This window comes from Rana temporaria, chromosome 10 (genome assembly GCF_905171775.1).
Source record: "Rana temporaria chromosome 10, aRanTem1.1, whole genome shotgun sequence".
Classification (NCBI taxonomy): Eukaryota; Metazoa; Chordata; class Amphibia; order Anura; family Ranidae; genus Rana; species Rana temporaria.
The window spans coordinates 11022920-11035966 of record NC_053498.1 but is presented as its reverse complement, the minus strand read 5'-3'; the positions used below and the strand labels follow the sequence as shown (position 1 = coordinate 11035966).

The following is a 13047-nucleotide window of genomic DNA, read 5'->3' as shown; positions in this document are numbered from 1 at the left end:
ATACAAGCTCATTATGCCTTTTGCTTGCAGGATTAGGTTTTTCCCGTTTTTCGGAGGGGGGGGTTTACTACTTTTAAGGTACATACTGGATAAGAAGATTTCATAGAAGCTACGAGAGGACCAGGAGCGGGGGGTTGGGGGGGGGGGGCGCTGGTACAAGTAGGAAAGGGGGGAGGAGGACAGAGGAGACACAGACACAGGGAGAGCTGCAGAGAGCAGGACGGCAGGCTGACGGAATCATGCAAACTGACCACGGTGTCAGGACTCAGCCGCCATGATTATCATGGTCAGTTTGCAGAGAGAGGGTAAAGGCAGGCAGGATCAGCCAGGTTTTTATTGGGTATACAGGGGGCGGGGGGGGGGGGGGCAAATGACAAAGCACAAGCGCTGTGCTGAATAACATGCTTTAAAGGAACAGTATCTGGGTTTTTGTTTTGTTTTTTTGGGTCAACAAACGCTTTAATGCATAGAATGCATTAGTCTATCATTTCTAGAGGGATTTCTGGTGGTGGTGTACGGATTTCTATAGGGCCGAAATCCAAATAAAAACGCGCTAAGTATCCTCTACCAGTTTCTTCAAAGCCAAAGAAGAAAGCAACGTTTTCAGGTAAAAAAGCATTACCACAACCAGCAAAGTAAACAGCAGTTTCTTCTCCATCTGTAGAATGAAAAAGATATAAATATATATATATATATATATATATAAAAAAAAAATCAAGTAATAAATACATACAGGCATATAATATAAGGTGACCAGATTTTTAAAATGAAATCCGGGGACATATTTTTTTTTACTAGTAATGGCGGCAATCAGCGACTCTCTGCCCGTCGCCGCCCACCTCGCAGCCTCTCAAGTCTTACTCTTCAGGCCCCGGCTACTACTGGGTGGGGAGCGGAGGAAGATCACTCTGCCAGGGAAGGCAAGGAGATAGGCAGGCGGCTGGCTGGAATTTGAGCCAAGGCGGAAGAACATTCGAGCAAAGCTGAAGAAATATTCCCTCCGCTCCGACCAGCACATGATCATTAGAAAGGGGCACAGATAATGGATAAAAATACAACCCCCCTAAGCTAGTAGGCGCGGCAGAGCAGGGGTGTGTAATTCTGATTTTTTATTCTGCACTGACTGGGGCAGATCCACAAAGCGAGTACGCCGGCGAATCTACTGATACGCCGGCGTGCTTTCAAATTTCCTGCGTCGTATCTTTGGTTTGAATCCTCAAAACAAGATACGACGGTATCTGGGTTAGATCCGACAGGCGTACGTCTTCGTACGCCTTCGGATCTTAGATGCAATTCTTCGGCGTCCGCTGGGTGGCGTTCCCGTCGTAATCCGCGTCGGGTATGCAAATTAGCTATTTCCGACGATCCACGAACGTACGAGCGGCCGTCGCATTCTTTTACGTCGTCTCTAGTCGGCTTTTTCCGGCGTATAGTTAAAGCTGCTATCTGGTGGCGTACGCAATGTTAAGTATGGCCGTCGTTCCCGCGTATAATTTTGAAAATGTTATTTTGTTTGCGTAAGACGTCCGTGAATCGGGCTGGACGTAATTTATGTCCACGTCGAAACAATGACGTCCTTGCGACGTCATTTAGCGCAATGCACGGCGGGAAATTTAGGGACGGCGCATGAAACACGCCCCCTACCCGCCGCATTTGAATTCCGCGCCATTACACCGCGAGAGATACACTACGCCGCCGTAACTTATGGCGCAAATTCGTTTTGGATTTAAAACAAAGCCAAGTAAGTTACGGCGGCGTAGCGTATCTTAGATACGCTGCGCCGGTGCAGATCTTTGTGGATCTGCCCCACTGTCTTTGAAATTGCCCCAGCCCCTGTTTAAATCCAATCCGGGGACAGAACCAGGGACAGACTTGGTCTGGGGACAGTGTCCTCAATCAGGGGACTGTCCCCTGAAACTGGGGATGTCTGGTCACCCTACTATAATAATCTAAAGTTACAGCCACTTTAGCTGAACCTTTCAGTAAATGTAAGAGTGTACAGAAAAGCTCAAGTTTTTATTAAAAAGCCATCTTTGAGCTCCTGATTAAGTGTCACTAAACCAACATTATTAAAAAACTATTAATAAATAGAAAAAAATAGAGAACCTGCTCTCTATTTTCCCGTCGGGATTCCCGGCAGAGTGTTTCCTGCTGAGAAAGCCGGTCGTCTGTATGCTTACCTGCATGGTAGAAAAAACACACATGCTCGATAACACTTCGACGCATGCGTTAAAGACGTCATTTACGTGGGGTCATGTTTTATTTACATAAAACACGCCCACCTCTTCAGAATTTGAATTTGGCGCGCTTACGCCGGCAGATTTACGCTACGCCGCCGCAACTTGCGGAGCAAGTTGCGGAGGCGTAGCGTAAATAGGATACGCTAGGCCCGCACAAACTTACGGCGGGCTTGATGAATCTAGCCCTCTACCTTTATAACCCCTTTAATTAATAACTCCATTACCTTGTTTCCTGCGAGATCCTTTATAAATCACACACAGCTCCTCATCACCTCTACACTTCTGTTGCTGCTTGGTTCTGCATCCATCTTCAGTGTCTTCTGAGTAACAAGATTCACATTCAAGGCCATTATACGGTTCATTTGCATCGCTGGGTACTGAAGGATCAAGAAAGAATGCTTAAAGGGTCACTAAAGGAAAACATTTTTTTAGCTGAAATGACTGTTTACAGGACATAGAGACATAATAGTTAACTGATTCCTTTTAAAAATGATTAAAAAATAGATAAAAAAACAATCATATAATGTGCCTGCAGTGTAGTTTCGTTTTTGCTGTTGTTTGCTGGTTCTCTGATGTACAGAGAGCCACTAGAGGGCAGTCAGCCAATAGAGAGCAGTGATACTTTGTCTAAAACTCCTCAGCACCAATCCAGTTTCGTTTTACACACAGCTCCTTGATTAGTGACCACCGTGAGAAATCTCCCAGTACTGTGGTTATCAGGAAACAGGCAACCAGGAAGTGTCCAGAACAGAGAGGATTTACAGCAACATCAAAGCAAAAACGAACAATGAGGACATGAAACCAGGACTGCAGCAAGGTAAAGGAAGCTATTTAGCTAAAAAAAAAAATTCCTTTAGTGACCCTTTAATCATTTAAAGGCCATCTTTAGTCATTGCCTACTCTTGGCTCTTATTTGTCTTGGGCATTTCAGGGCTGCCTGTACCAGAGCTGCACGACTTTTTTTTGCTTAGAATAAAGATCGCGATTCTCGCCGCGTAACATCATCTTTCACATTATACAAAAAAATTGGGCTAACTTTACTGTTTATTTTTTCAAAAAAATTGCGTTTGAAATGCTGGGTCGGTGACGTCACAGGGTTATGGGGAAGAGGCCCTTGTCCCCATCAACATAGGGGCAAGGTGCTTTGGGGTGAAGTGGGCAGAGCCCCTGACCCCAAAGAACCCCCCCCCCCCCCCATGTTGAGGCACGTGGTCTGGTATGGTTCAGGAGGAGACAAAATTATAAACAAAATGCCATGGCCCCCCCTCAAAATCCATACCAGAACCTTATCCGAAAATGCAGCTCGGCAGACCAGAAAAGGGGAGAGGTTGAGAAAGCACCCCCCCCCCATGTTGAGGCATGTGGTCTGGTATGGTTCAGAAGGGGGGGTGCTTGCTTGACCTCTCCCCTTTTTCTGGCCTGCCAGGCTGCATGCTTGGATAAGGTTCTGGTATGGATTTTGAGGGGGCCCTGCCATTTTTTTTTCTAAATGTTGGCCTGTGGGTTCCCCTTAAAATCCATACCAAACCTAAGGGTCTGGTATGCAATGGGGGGGGGGCTGACATATTTTTTTGTATTATTTTGGCGTGGGGTTCCCCTTAAAATCCATACCAAACCTAAGGGTCTGGTATGCAATGGGGGGGGGGGGCTGCCATTTTTTTTACAAATGTTGGCATGGGGGTTCCCCTTAAAATCCATACCAAACCTAAGGGTCTGGTATGCAATGGGGGGGGGGCTGCCATTTTTTTTACAAATGTTGGCATGGGGGTTCCCCTTAAAATCCATACCAAACCTAAGGGTCTGGTATGCAATATGGGGGGCCTGCCATAGTTTTTTGTATTATTTTGGTGTGGGGTTCCCTTTAAAATCCATACCAAACCCAAGGGCCTGGTATGCAATGGGGGGGGGGGGGGCTGACATTTTTTTGTATTATTTTAGCATGGGGTTTCCCTTAAAATCCTTACCAGATCCAATAGGGCTCCATAGAAAGCCGGTTTGACTCACATGTCATGCGAAATGGATGCAAAACGCATCCAATTCACATATACAGTGAATCCTGATTGTGAGTAACGCGGTTAACGAGCACTTTGCAATACAAGCATTTTTTGCTTTTTAAATCCTGACTCGGTTTGTGAGTGTTGTCTCGCAAAAGAGTGGGATTCAAGCCTCTGGGGTGTGCAGTACCGCATTTGGCCAGAGGTACGCGGGCGGCGGAGCCGAGTGAAGCCGTTCGGAGCCGTTCTAAGCCGTTCGGAAGTACTCAGAAACACTTGAAAATACTACATTCCCGAGCTGTCCCCGAGGATTTACGAGGCTCTCTCCGTCACCCGCCTCTGGTCACATGTGGTATTGCATGCCATTGAAGTCAATGAGGAACTAATTATTATCGTTTCAATTGACTTCTATGGGGGAAACTCGCTTTGATATGCAAGTGCTTTGGATTAAGAGCATTCTCCTGGAACGGATTATGCTCGTAATCCAAGGATCCACTGTATTTGATTGGAGCCTAGGTTTGGTTGAGGTTAAAAGTAAAGTAAACCAAAACAAATCAAAGGTGGACAGATGGGCACATAAACATGGAGGTGGCCCCGACCTTTTGTTGGTTCTGATCCATCTCACATTACTTACTATAATAATCCAGGCCGCACATCTCGCCATCGCAGCACGTGATGTAGGACTGTAGGTAGGTGCCGTTCATGGAAATGCGCAGCCAGGAATTGCATTCTATGGGAAGCCGGCAACCTTTGTAAATAAAATTCTTCCTTTCCGATCCTGGTGTAACGAGACAAGAGAATTCTGTTAATGCCTTGCTTTAAGTGACAATTGCGTGCGATGTTGTACACAAATAGAGCTTTCTTTTGGTGGTATTCGATCACCTCTGTGGTTTATATTAACAAAAAAAGAGCGACAGTTTTGAAAAAAACACAATGGGCCAGATTCACATACAATTGCATTACGCTGCGGCAGCGTAACGTATCCCATTTATGTTACACCGCCGCAAGTTTACAGCGTAAGTGCTTGATTCACAAAGCACTTACCTGTAAACTTGCGGCGGCGTAGCGTAAATCCGCCCGGCGCAAGCCCGCCACATTCAGATGGGGCGGGGACCATTTAAATTAGGCGCGTTCCCGCGCTGAACGTACTGCGCATGCTCCGTCCCTAAAACTTCCCGACGTGCATTGCACTAAATGATGTCGCAAGGACGTCATTGGTTTTGACGTTAACGTAAATGGCGTCCAGCGCCATTCACGGACGACTTACGCAAACGACGTGAAACTTAAAAATTCGACACGGGAACAACGGCCATACTTAACATTGGTTAGACCACCTAGAGGGCATGCTTAGTTTTACGCGACGCATCTCTACGGAAACAACGTAAATTTAGATCGACGGGCAAAGCGGACGTTCGTGAATCGGCGTAACTAGTCATTTGCATATTCTACGCCGACCGCAATGGAATCGCCACCTAGCGGCCAGCCTAGAATTGCAGCCTAAGATCCGACGGTGTAACACCTGTCGGATCTTAGGGCTATCTATGCGTAACCTGATTCTATGAATCAGGCGCATAGATACAACAATCGTATCTCAGAGATACGACGGCGCATCAGGAGATACGCCGTCTTATATCTTTTGTGAATCTGGCCCAATATTTTTTACTTTTTGCTATAATAAATATCCCAAAAAATAAATAAAAATGTATTCATCAGTTTAGGCCGATATATCTTCTTCTACATATTTTTGATAAAACGCAATAAGCGTGTATTCATTGGTTTGCGCAAAAGTTATCGCTTCTAAAAAATAGGGGATATTTTTATGGCATTTTTATTATTCAGATCAGACACTTTGGATATTTATATAGCGATCAGAGCAAAAATAGTCACTGATTACTGTATAAATGTCACTGGCAGGGAAGGGGTTAACAATGGGTTAATTGTGTTCCCTAGGTGTGTTCTAACTGCGGGGGGATGGGACTGACTGGAGGAGGAGACCGAACGCTGTTCCTAATTACTAGGTACAGACGCTCACTCTCTACTCCCCTGACAGAACGGAGATCTGTCTGTTTACATTGATAGATCTCAGTTCTGTCCCTGTCAGGAGCGATCGTGGGTGTCGCCTGGCATGCGCATCGGCTCCTACGTCACGCGGCGTGCACTCCCCCGACACCCCTTTAAGCAGCCGATGTACGCCTATGGAGATTCGCGCAGGGGTACCGACCTGCCGCCATATAATAATGGCGGCTGGTTGGCAAGTAGGTAAATAGTCACTATTTGTATTTCTGGTTCAACCAGTTTTAGAGCCTTTAATTCTGTGGAATGGGTGTGATTAACCACTTGGCGACTGTGCCCACCTGTGCCACCGCATGAGTGCCCATCACTGACACCTCATCAGTGCCTCCTCATCAGTGCTGCCTTGTCAGTGCCATCAGTGCAGCGTCATCAGTGCCCATCAGTGGAGGCTGTCACTGCCCATTAGTGTTGCCTCATCAGTGCCCATCAGTGTAGCCTATCACTGCCCATTAGTGCTGCCTCATCAGTGCCCATCAGTGCAGCCTATCACTGTCCATTAGTGCTACCTCATCAGTGCAGCCTATCACTGTCCATTAGTCTGTGGTGAAAGTGCCCGGTAGGCAAGTGGTGAAACCAAAAGATGCAGATGACAGTAACAAATAGGATCTCTGGAATTTAAAAAAGTAAACATGGCATATGAAACACACAATATACTGGCACTTACCCTGCTGGAAAAAGCCAGACGCTGCGCCACACCCATCGCTGTCGCCGCAGTCTATGGTTTCTTCGGACTCGCAGTGATCAGAGTATCGCTCCAAGCAGCTTTTGCATTGCAGGGCTTCTATTGGGGCGACAAGAGGAAGAGATCACTATAAATAATATAGGATGATGGGAAAGATCAGAGACAAATCTTCCAATTAAAGCGGAGGTCCGCATGTGGTCGGCACCCGATGCCAATCGATCCCTCGCCTTGGGGCTTCACTTCCTGGTTCCCTACTGCGCATGCGTGCCACTGCTCCCTGATGTCTTCTGGGACCCGTGTGTCTCCCAGAAGACTGGCACAAAGTCATTTGGAGTAATGAGACCAAAATTGAGCTTTTTGGCCACAACCATAAACGCTACGTTTGGAGAGAAGTCAACAAGGCCCGTGATGAAAGGTACACCATCCCTACTGTGAAACACGGAGGTGGGTCGCTGATGTTTGGGGGATGTGTGAGCTACAAAGGCACAGGAAACTTGGTCAAAATTGATGGCAAGATGAATAGAGTATGTTATCAAAAAATACTGGAGGAACATTTGCATTTATCAGTCAGGAAGAGGCACAAATTCCAACATGACCATGATACAAAACACAAGGCCAAGTTGACCTGTCATTGACTACAGCAGAATAAAGTGAAGGTTCTGGAGTGGCCATCTCAGTCTCCTGCCCTCAATATCATTGAGCCCCTCTGGGGAGATCTCAAACGTGCCGTTCATGTTAGACAGCCCAAGAATTTACAGGAACTGGAGGCTTTTTGCCAAGAGGAATGGGGAGCTTTACAATTTGAGAAGATAAAGAGCCTCATCCAAAAATACCACAAAAGACTTTAAGCTGTCATTGATGTTAAAGGGGGCAATACACGGTATTAAAAACGGGGGTATGTAAACTTTTGATCAGGGTCATTTGGGTAGTTTATTGTGATTATGATTTATAAAGAATAAACACAGTTGATTGATAATAAATGGCTTCAGCCAAACACTAACCATAAGCGTAAGAAAGTTTTTTGCATTATCATTCATATTCTCTGAAAAATGGCCAAGAAATCATAAATTCTCAAGGAGCTTACAATCTAAGGTCACTAACTCAAATTTATACAATACACACACTAGGGCCAATTTAGACAGGATCAAATTAACCTACCGGTATGTCTTTGGCGTGTGAGAGGAAACCAGAGTACCCGGACTTGGCGAATATCATTCAAAAGTACTTTAAAATTTTGTTTGCTTTTAACATTAAATTTAAAAAACAAATTGTCTTTCCTATTCGAAAAACCACATTCACTGTTAGAAAATAATTGGTTAGAAAAAGAATTTCCATTCTGCTCCTTTGAATTTCCTCCTCGTGGTCAAATTTGAATGTCAATTTGACCCGACTAAGAAAATCCACCAAAAAATCAGATAAATGTTCTCCAAAACCCAAAAATGTTATGAAATTCTACAAGTGTATGTCCAGCTTAACTCTCAGTTCTTCTAAATATCCTTAATTTTTACACACTCCATCCTCCTACCCACTTTCTTTGGCAATGTTAAATACATTTTGTTTATCAAGTATTTTATACAAATCATTAAAAATGGAGGGCCAGATTCAGAAAGATCAGCAGGATTTTTCTGCTGGCGTAACGTATCCCCGATACGTTACGCCGCTGTAACTTTGGGCACAAGTTCTGTATTCAGAAAGAACTTGCGCCCTTATTTACGGCGGCGTAACGTATGTGTTGCGGCGTAAGGCCGCGTAATTCAAATGGGGATGTTGGGGGCGTGTTTTATTTAAATTTGAGGAATCGAGGAATTAATCTTTAATTTCTACAGCCCTAACATATATATATATATATATATATATATATATATATATATATATATATATATATATATATGTTAGGGCAGTAGAAATTAAAGATTAATTCCTCGATTAATCGTAAAATTTTTTGATCAATCAAAATTCTTTTGATCGGTACTAGTGGTGCAACGGATCGTAAATGATCCGTGATCCGAATGGGTCACCATATGCGGATCAGCACACCACGTGATCCGCGGAGCTCCGCTGCTGCCTCAGCCATAGGAAAGGCCGTGGCTTTGGTCTAGCTCCCGGAGCGGCGGCCATCTTGGTCCACCCAGTGGCAGCCTAGGTGAGCCTAGAGTGGCGCGCTGACGTCATCACCCGGCCTCAACTGCTCGTGTTCAGCCAGCTTCTCTGGTAAGACTGAGCAAGCACTAATCTTCCTATACAGTGGGGGAGATGTGGACCATATTACAGTGGGGAGATGTCTGTGGATTACAGTGGGGAGATGTCTGTGGATATTACAGCGGGCAATATATATGGTGGTGATCCGAAAAATGTATGTGCATTATAATTAATTGAAATTTAGTCGATTAATCGATTTAAAAAAAATCGATTAATCGAACACAAATTTTTTAATCAGTAACAGCCCTAATATATATATATAAAGAGGGAGGGAGATATCAATAAACGTGATGGAGAGAATGGTAGAAGGACAGCTAAAGAGAAAAACTGGAAATAATAGAGACAAGAAGAAAAAAACTAAAAAGGAAAAATAAGATAGCTAGATATATCGATGATATATAGAAGGATAGATAGATAGATAGATAGATAGATAGATAGATAGATAGATAGATAGATAGATAGATAGATAGATAGATAGAGAGATAGATAGCACATTGGGACAAATATGCTTACCACTGGTACATATTAGGAACCAGAAGAAGGACACTATTTGAAGCTGCATTGTTGACCAATAGTTTCAGGTTGCTCGCTCTCTTTCTCTCTCTCTCGATGTTCTCCAGTTATGGTGACTTTCAGTATTTTTATACATGAGAAAGAGAATGGGAGGGACTATCATCTGCTTTTCTCCTGCATCACACCATGTTGCTCTTGGCAAGACTTCATAGACTTTAGTGACCTTCGGTAAAGAAACATTGTGGCTTAAATTTGAAGAGAAGAGCATGTACCACCAAAATTGAAAGGCGTTATTACTGGTCCTCCAATTGGGCTTCTGTTTGTATTAATATTAGGAATGCTGGATGCACTTTTTTATTTATCTGGTTCTTCTAAATTAACTGCCTTCTCTAGTTAAATAATCTTTCTGTCTAAAAGGTTTTTTACCTACTTGCCTATATTTCTTTCAGGTGTCCTGCTACCATCCTTCCCCTTAAGGGTAACTCCTCTGTTCTGTTGTTTTTTTCTGGTCCATAGAAGCCTGTTGGTGAATTTGTTAAACTCTCTTTGCGTTCCCTTGGGTAGAGGTCTGGGACCATGAAAATCTAAGATGATTGGGAGGATGGGAGGGGGGGGACTACAGTAGGAGAGGAGTAATGGGGTTGAGTTGTGGTTTGTTTTCTTGGGTTTTTTATTTTATTTTTTCGTTTTGGGTGGGTGAATGTTAGAAGTAAGATCATGTATCTGGATAAAATGTGTGTATAAATGTATAACTTGTATTGTTATGAAAAGAATAAAAAAAGTACTGAATCAAAAAAAAAAGCTCTCTTTGCGTTCCCTTAGAGTTGGGCTTGTCCCATTAATGTAACCACTAGGATCTCAGCAGATAGTTTTCAGGCCAAAGTCTGTTCAATGTCTACTTTTCAGCTATGTGTCTCAAAGCATCAATAGTGAAGTGAGTCTGTCTAACCCAGTGGTTCTCAACCTGGGGGTCGGGACCCCCTCGGGGGTCAAATGATGATTTGCCAGGGGTCACCAAATCCTGGGCTGTTCCTGAAACCCGCACCACTCTCCCAGCCTTTTTGCGGCTGCCCAGCATTGCTGTCCCTGGAGCCCCCAAGGCCACCCACTCAGCCTCTTCGCAGCCGCCCATTTAGTTCACGGCATGGCTGGGGGGCAGAGACTAGATGTCCGCTGACTGGTGAGGATTGTGAGATGGGGGGGCTGGAGGAGACCTTATCTCCTGACTTCAGCATAGGTGTCACTGCTACGAGACACTACAAAGTCGGAGACACAGTGAGTTACACTACCTGTGATTATAGTTGCCATTAAAAGTCCCCACTACAGTTCTCAGATCAGCAGATGACCTTGATCAAGAGCACCTAAGTTGGCTGATCAGAACTCCCCCCACCACTGCCACTCATCCCACCCCCCCCCCCCTCCAAGGAGTAAGAGAAGGAATAAAAATATAGGGGAGGCGGGCCACGCGTCACGTGACCCCGTCCCCCTCTGACGCACACTGTGCTACGTCACTGGGAAAGCCTATTCCTTACTAAGGAATAGGGCTGTCCCAGTGACGTAGCACAGTGTGCATCAGAGGGGGACGGGGTCACGTGACGCGTGGCCCGCCTCCCCTATAAAAGAAACGTCAAGCTCCGGAGTGTCATTCGCGGAGCTGTGCTCTGAATGGACGGACCTTCTCATCGTTGGACCAATCGTGGGCGAGAACACCCGTACACCTGTCGCAGGAGAACTCATCCGCCGCGGGATACAAGACAACGATGGATCAGGGAGCAGCATGGATCGTCTATTTTCACCGCTGGATTTTTATTTGGTTTAATTAATAAAGTATTTTGTTCAACGGTGTGTGTGTGTTTTTTTTTCAGACAACTATTTTCACTTCCTTCGTGAAATGGTAGGGGTAGGGGTCAGGATCTGGGGGTCCCCTTTGTTAAAGGGGTCTTCCAGATTTTGATAAGCCTCCCGCCCGCATACCCCCACAACCACCGGGCAAGGGTTGTGGGGATGAGACCCTTGTCCCCATCAACATGGGGACAAGGTGCTTTGGGGGGCACCCCAAAGCAAACTCCCAATGTTGAGGGCATGTGGCCTGGTGCGGTTCAGGAGAGGGGGGGGCCGCACTCTGTCCCCCCCCTCTTTTCTGCGGCCGGCCAAGTCAACGTGCTCGGATAAGGGGTCTGGTGTGGATTTTAGGGGGAACTCCACGCCATTTTTTTTTTACATTTGGGGTGGAGTTCCCCTTAATATCCATACCAGACCTAAAGGGTCTGGTTATTGAATTTGCGGGGACCTCCGCGCAATTTTTTTTTTAAAAAGTCCGTGTCCCATTGACTACAATGGGGTTCGGGTTCGGGTTCCCGAACCCGAACTTTTTTTTTAAAGTCCACATCCACATTTTTACATCCAGGTGTCCGCTCAACTCTAAAAGTGATTCCTCTCTTGCCAACTGTGTCAAATGATCCCTTTCTGGTCAACTGTGTCAAGTGATTCCTCTTTGGACAACTGTGTCAAAGTTATTTCTCTATGGCCAACTGTGTCAAAGTGATTCCTCTCTGGCCAACGGTGTCAAAGTGATTACTCTCTGGCCAACTGTTTCAAAGTGATTCTTCTCTGGTCAATTGTGTCAACGTGATTCCTCTTTGACCAAATTTGTCAAAGTGATCCCCCTCTAGCCAACTGTGTCAAAGTAATTCCTCTCTGGCCAACTGTGTCAAAGTGATCCCTCTTTAACCAACTTTGTCAAAGTGATCCCTCTCCTGCCAACTGTGTCAAAGTGATTCCTCTCTGGCCAACTGAGTCAAAGTAATTCCTCTCTTGCCAACTGAGTCAAAGTGATTCCTTTATGGCCAACTGAGTCAAAGTGATTCCTCTCTGGTCATCTGTGTTAAGTGATTCCTTTCTGGCCAATTGAGTCAAAGTGATTCCTCTCTGGCCAACTGTGTCAAAGAGATTCCTCTCTGGCCAACTGTGTCAAAGAGATTCCTCTCTGGCCAACTAAGTCAAAGTGATTCCTCTCTGGCCAACTGTGTCAAAGAGATTCCTGTCTGGTCAACTGTGTCAAGTGATTCCTGTGTCAAAGCAATGCCCCTCTTGCCATGCAATGGGCACAGTGAGGCTTGCAATGGGCACAGTGAGACATGTGATGGGCACAGTGAGGCTTGCAATGGGCACAGTGAAGCCTGCAATGGACACAGTGAGGCATGCAATGGGCACAGTGAGTTTTACAATGGGCACAGTGAGACATGCGATGGGCACAGTGAGGCTGAAAATGGGCACAGTGAGGCATGCGATGGACACAGTGAGGCTGAAAATGGGCACAGTGAGGCTGCAAATGGGCACAGTGAGG

At 45.3% G+C, this 13047-nt stretch overlaps 1 protein-coding gene across 1 annotated transcript; it reads right to left on the bottom strand.

Moving 5' to 3' along the window:
- Nucleotides 1–437: 437 nt before the first annotated feature.
- On the bottom strand, nt 438–9826 carry LOC120915980. Its single transcript, XM_040326821.1, has 5 exons — nt 9702–9826; nt 6972–7088; nt 4869–5012; nt 2465–2617; nt 438–658 (listed from the first exon to the last, which is right to left on the bottom strand). The coding sequence occupies exons 1-5, from the start codon at nt 9748–9750 to the stop codon at nt 477–479; spliced, it is 645 nt and encodes a 214-aa protein (XP_040182755.1). The 5' UTR covers nt 9751–9826; the 3' UTR covers nt 438–476.
- Between the last annotated feature and the right edge of the window lie 3221 nt (nt 9827–13047).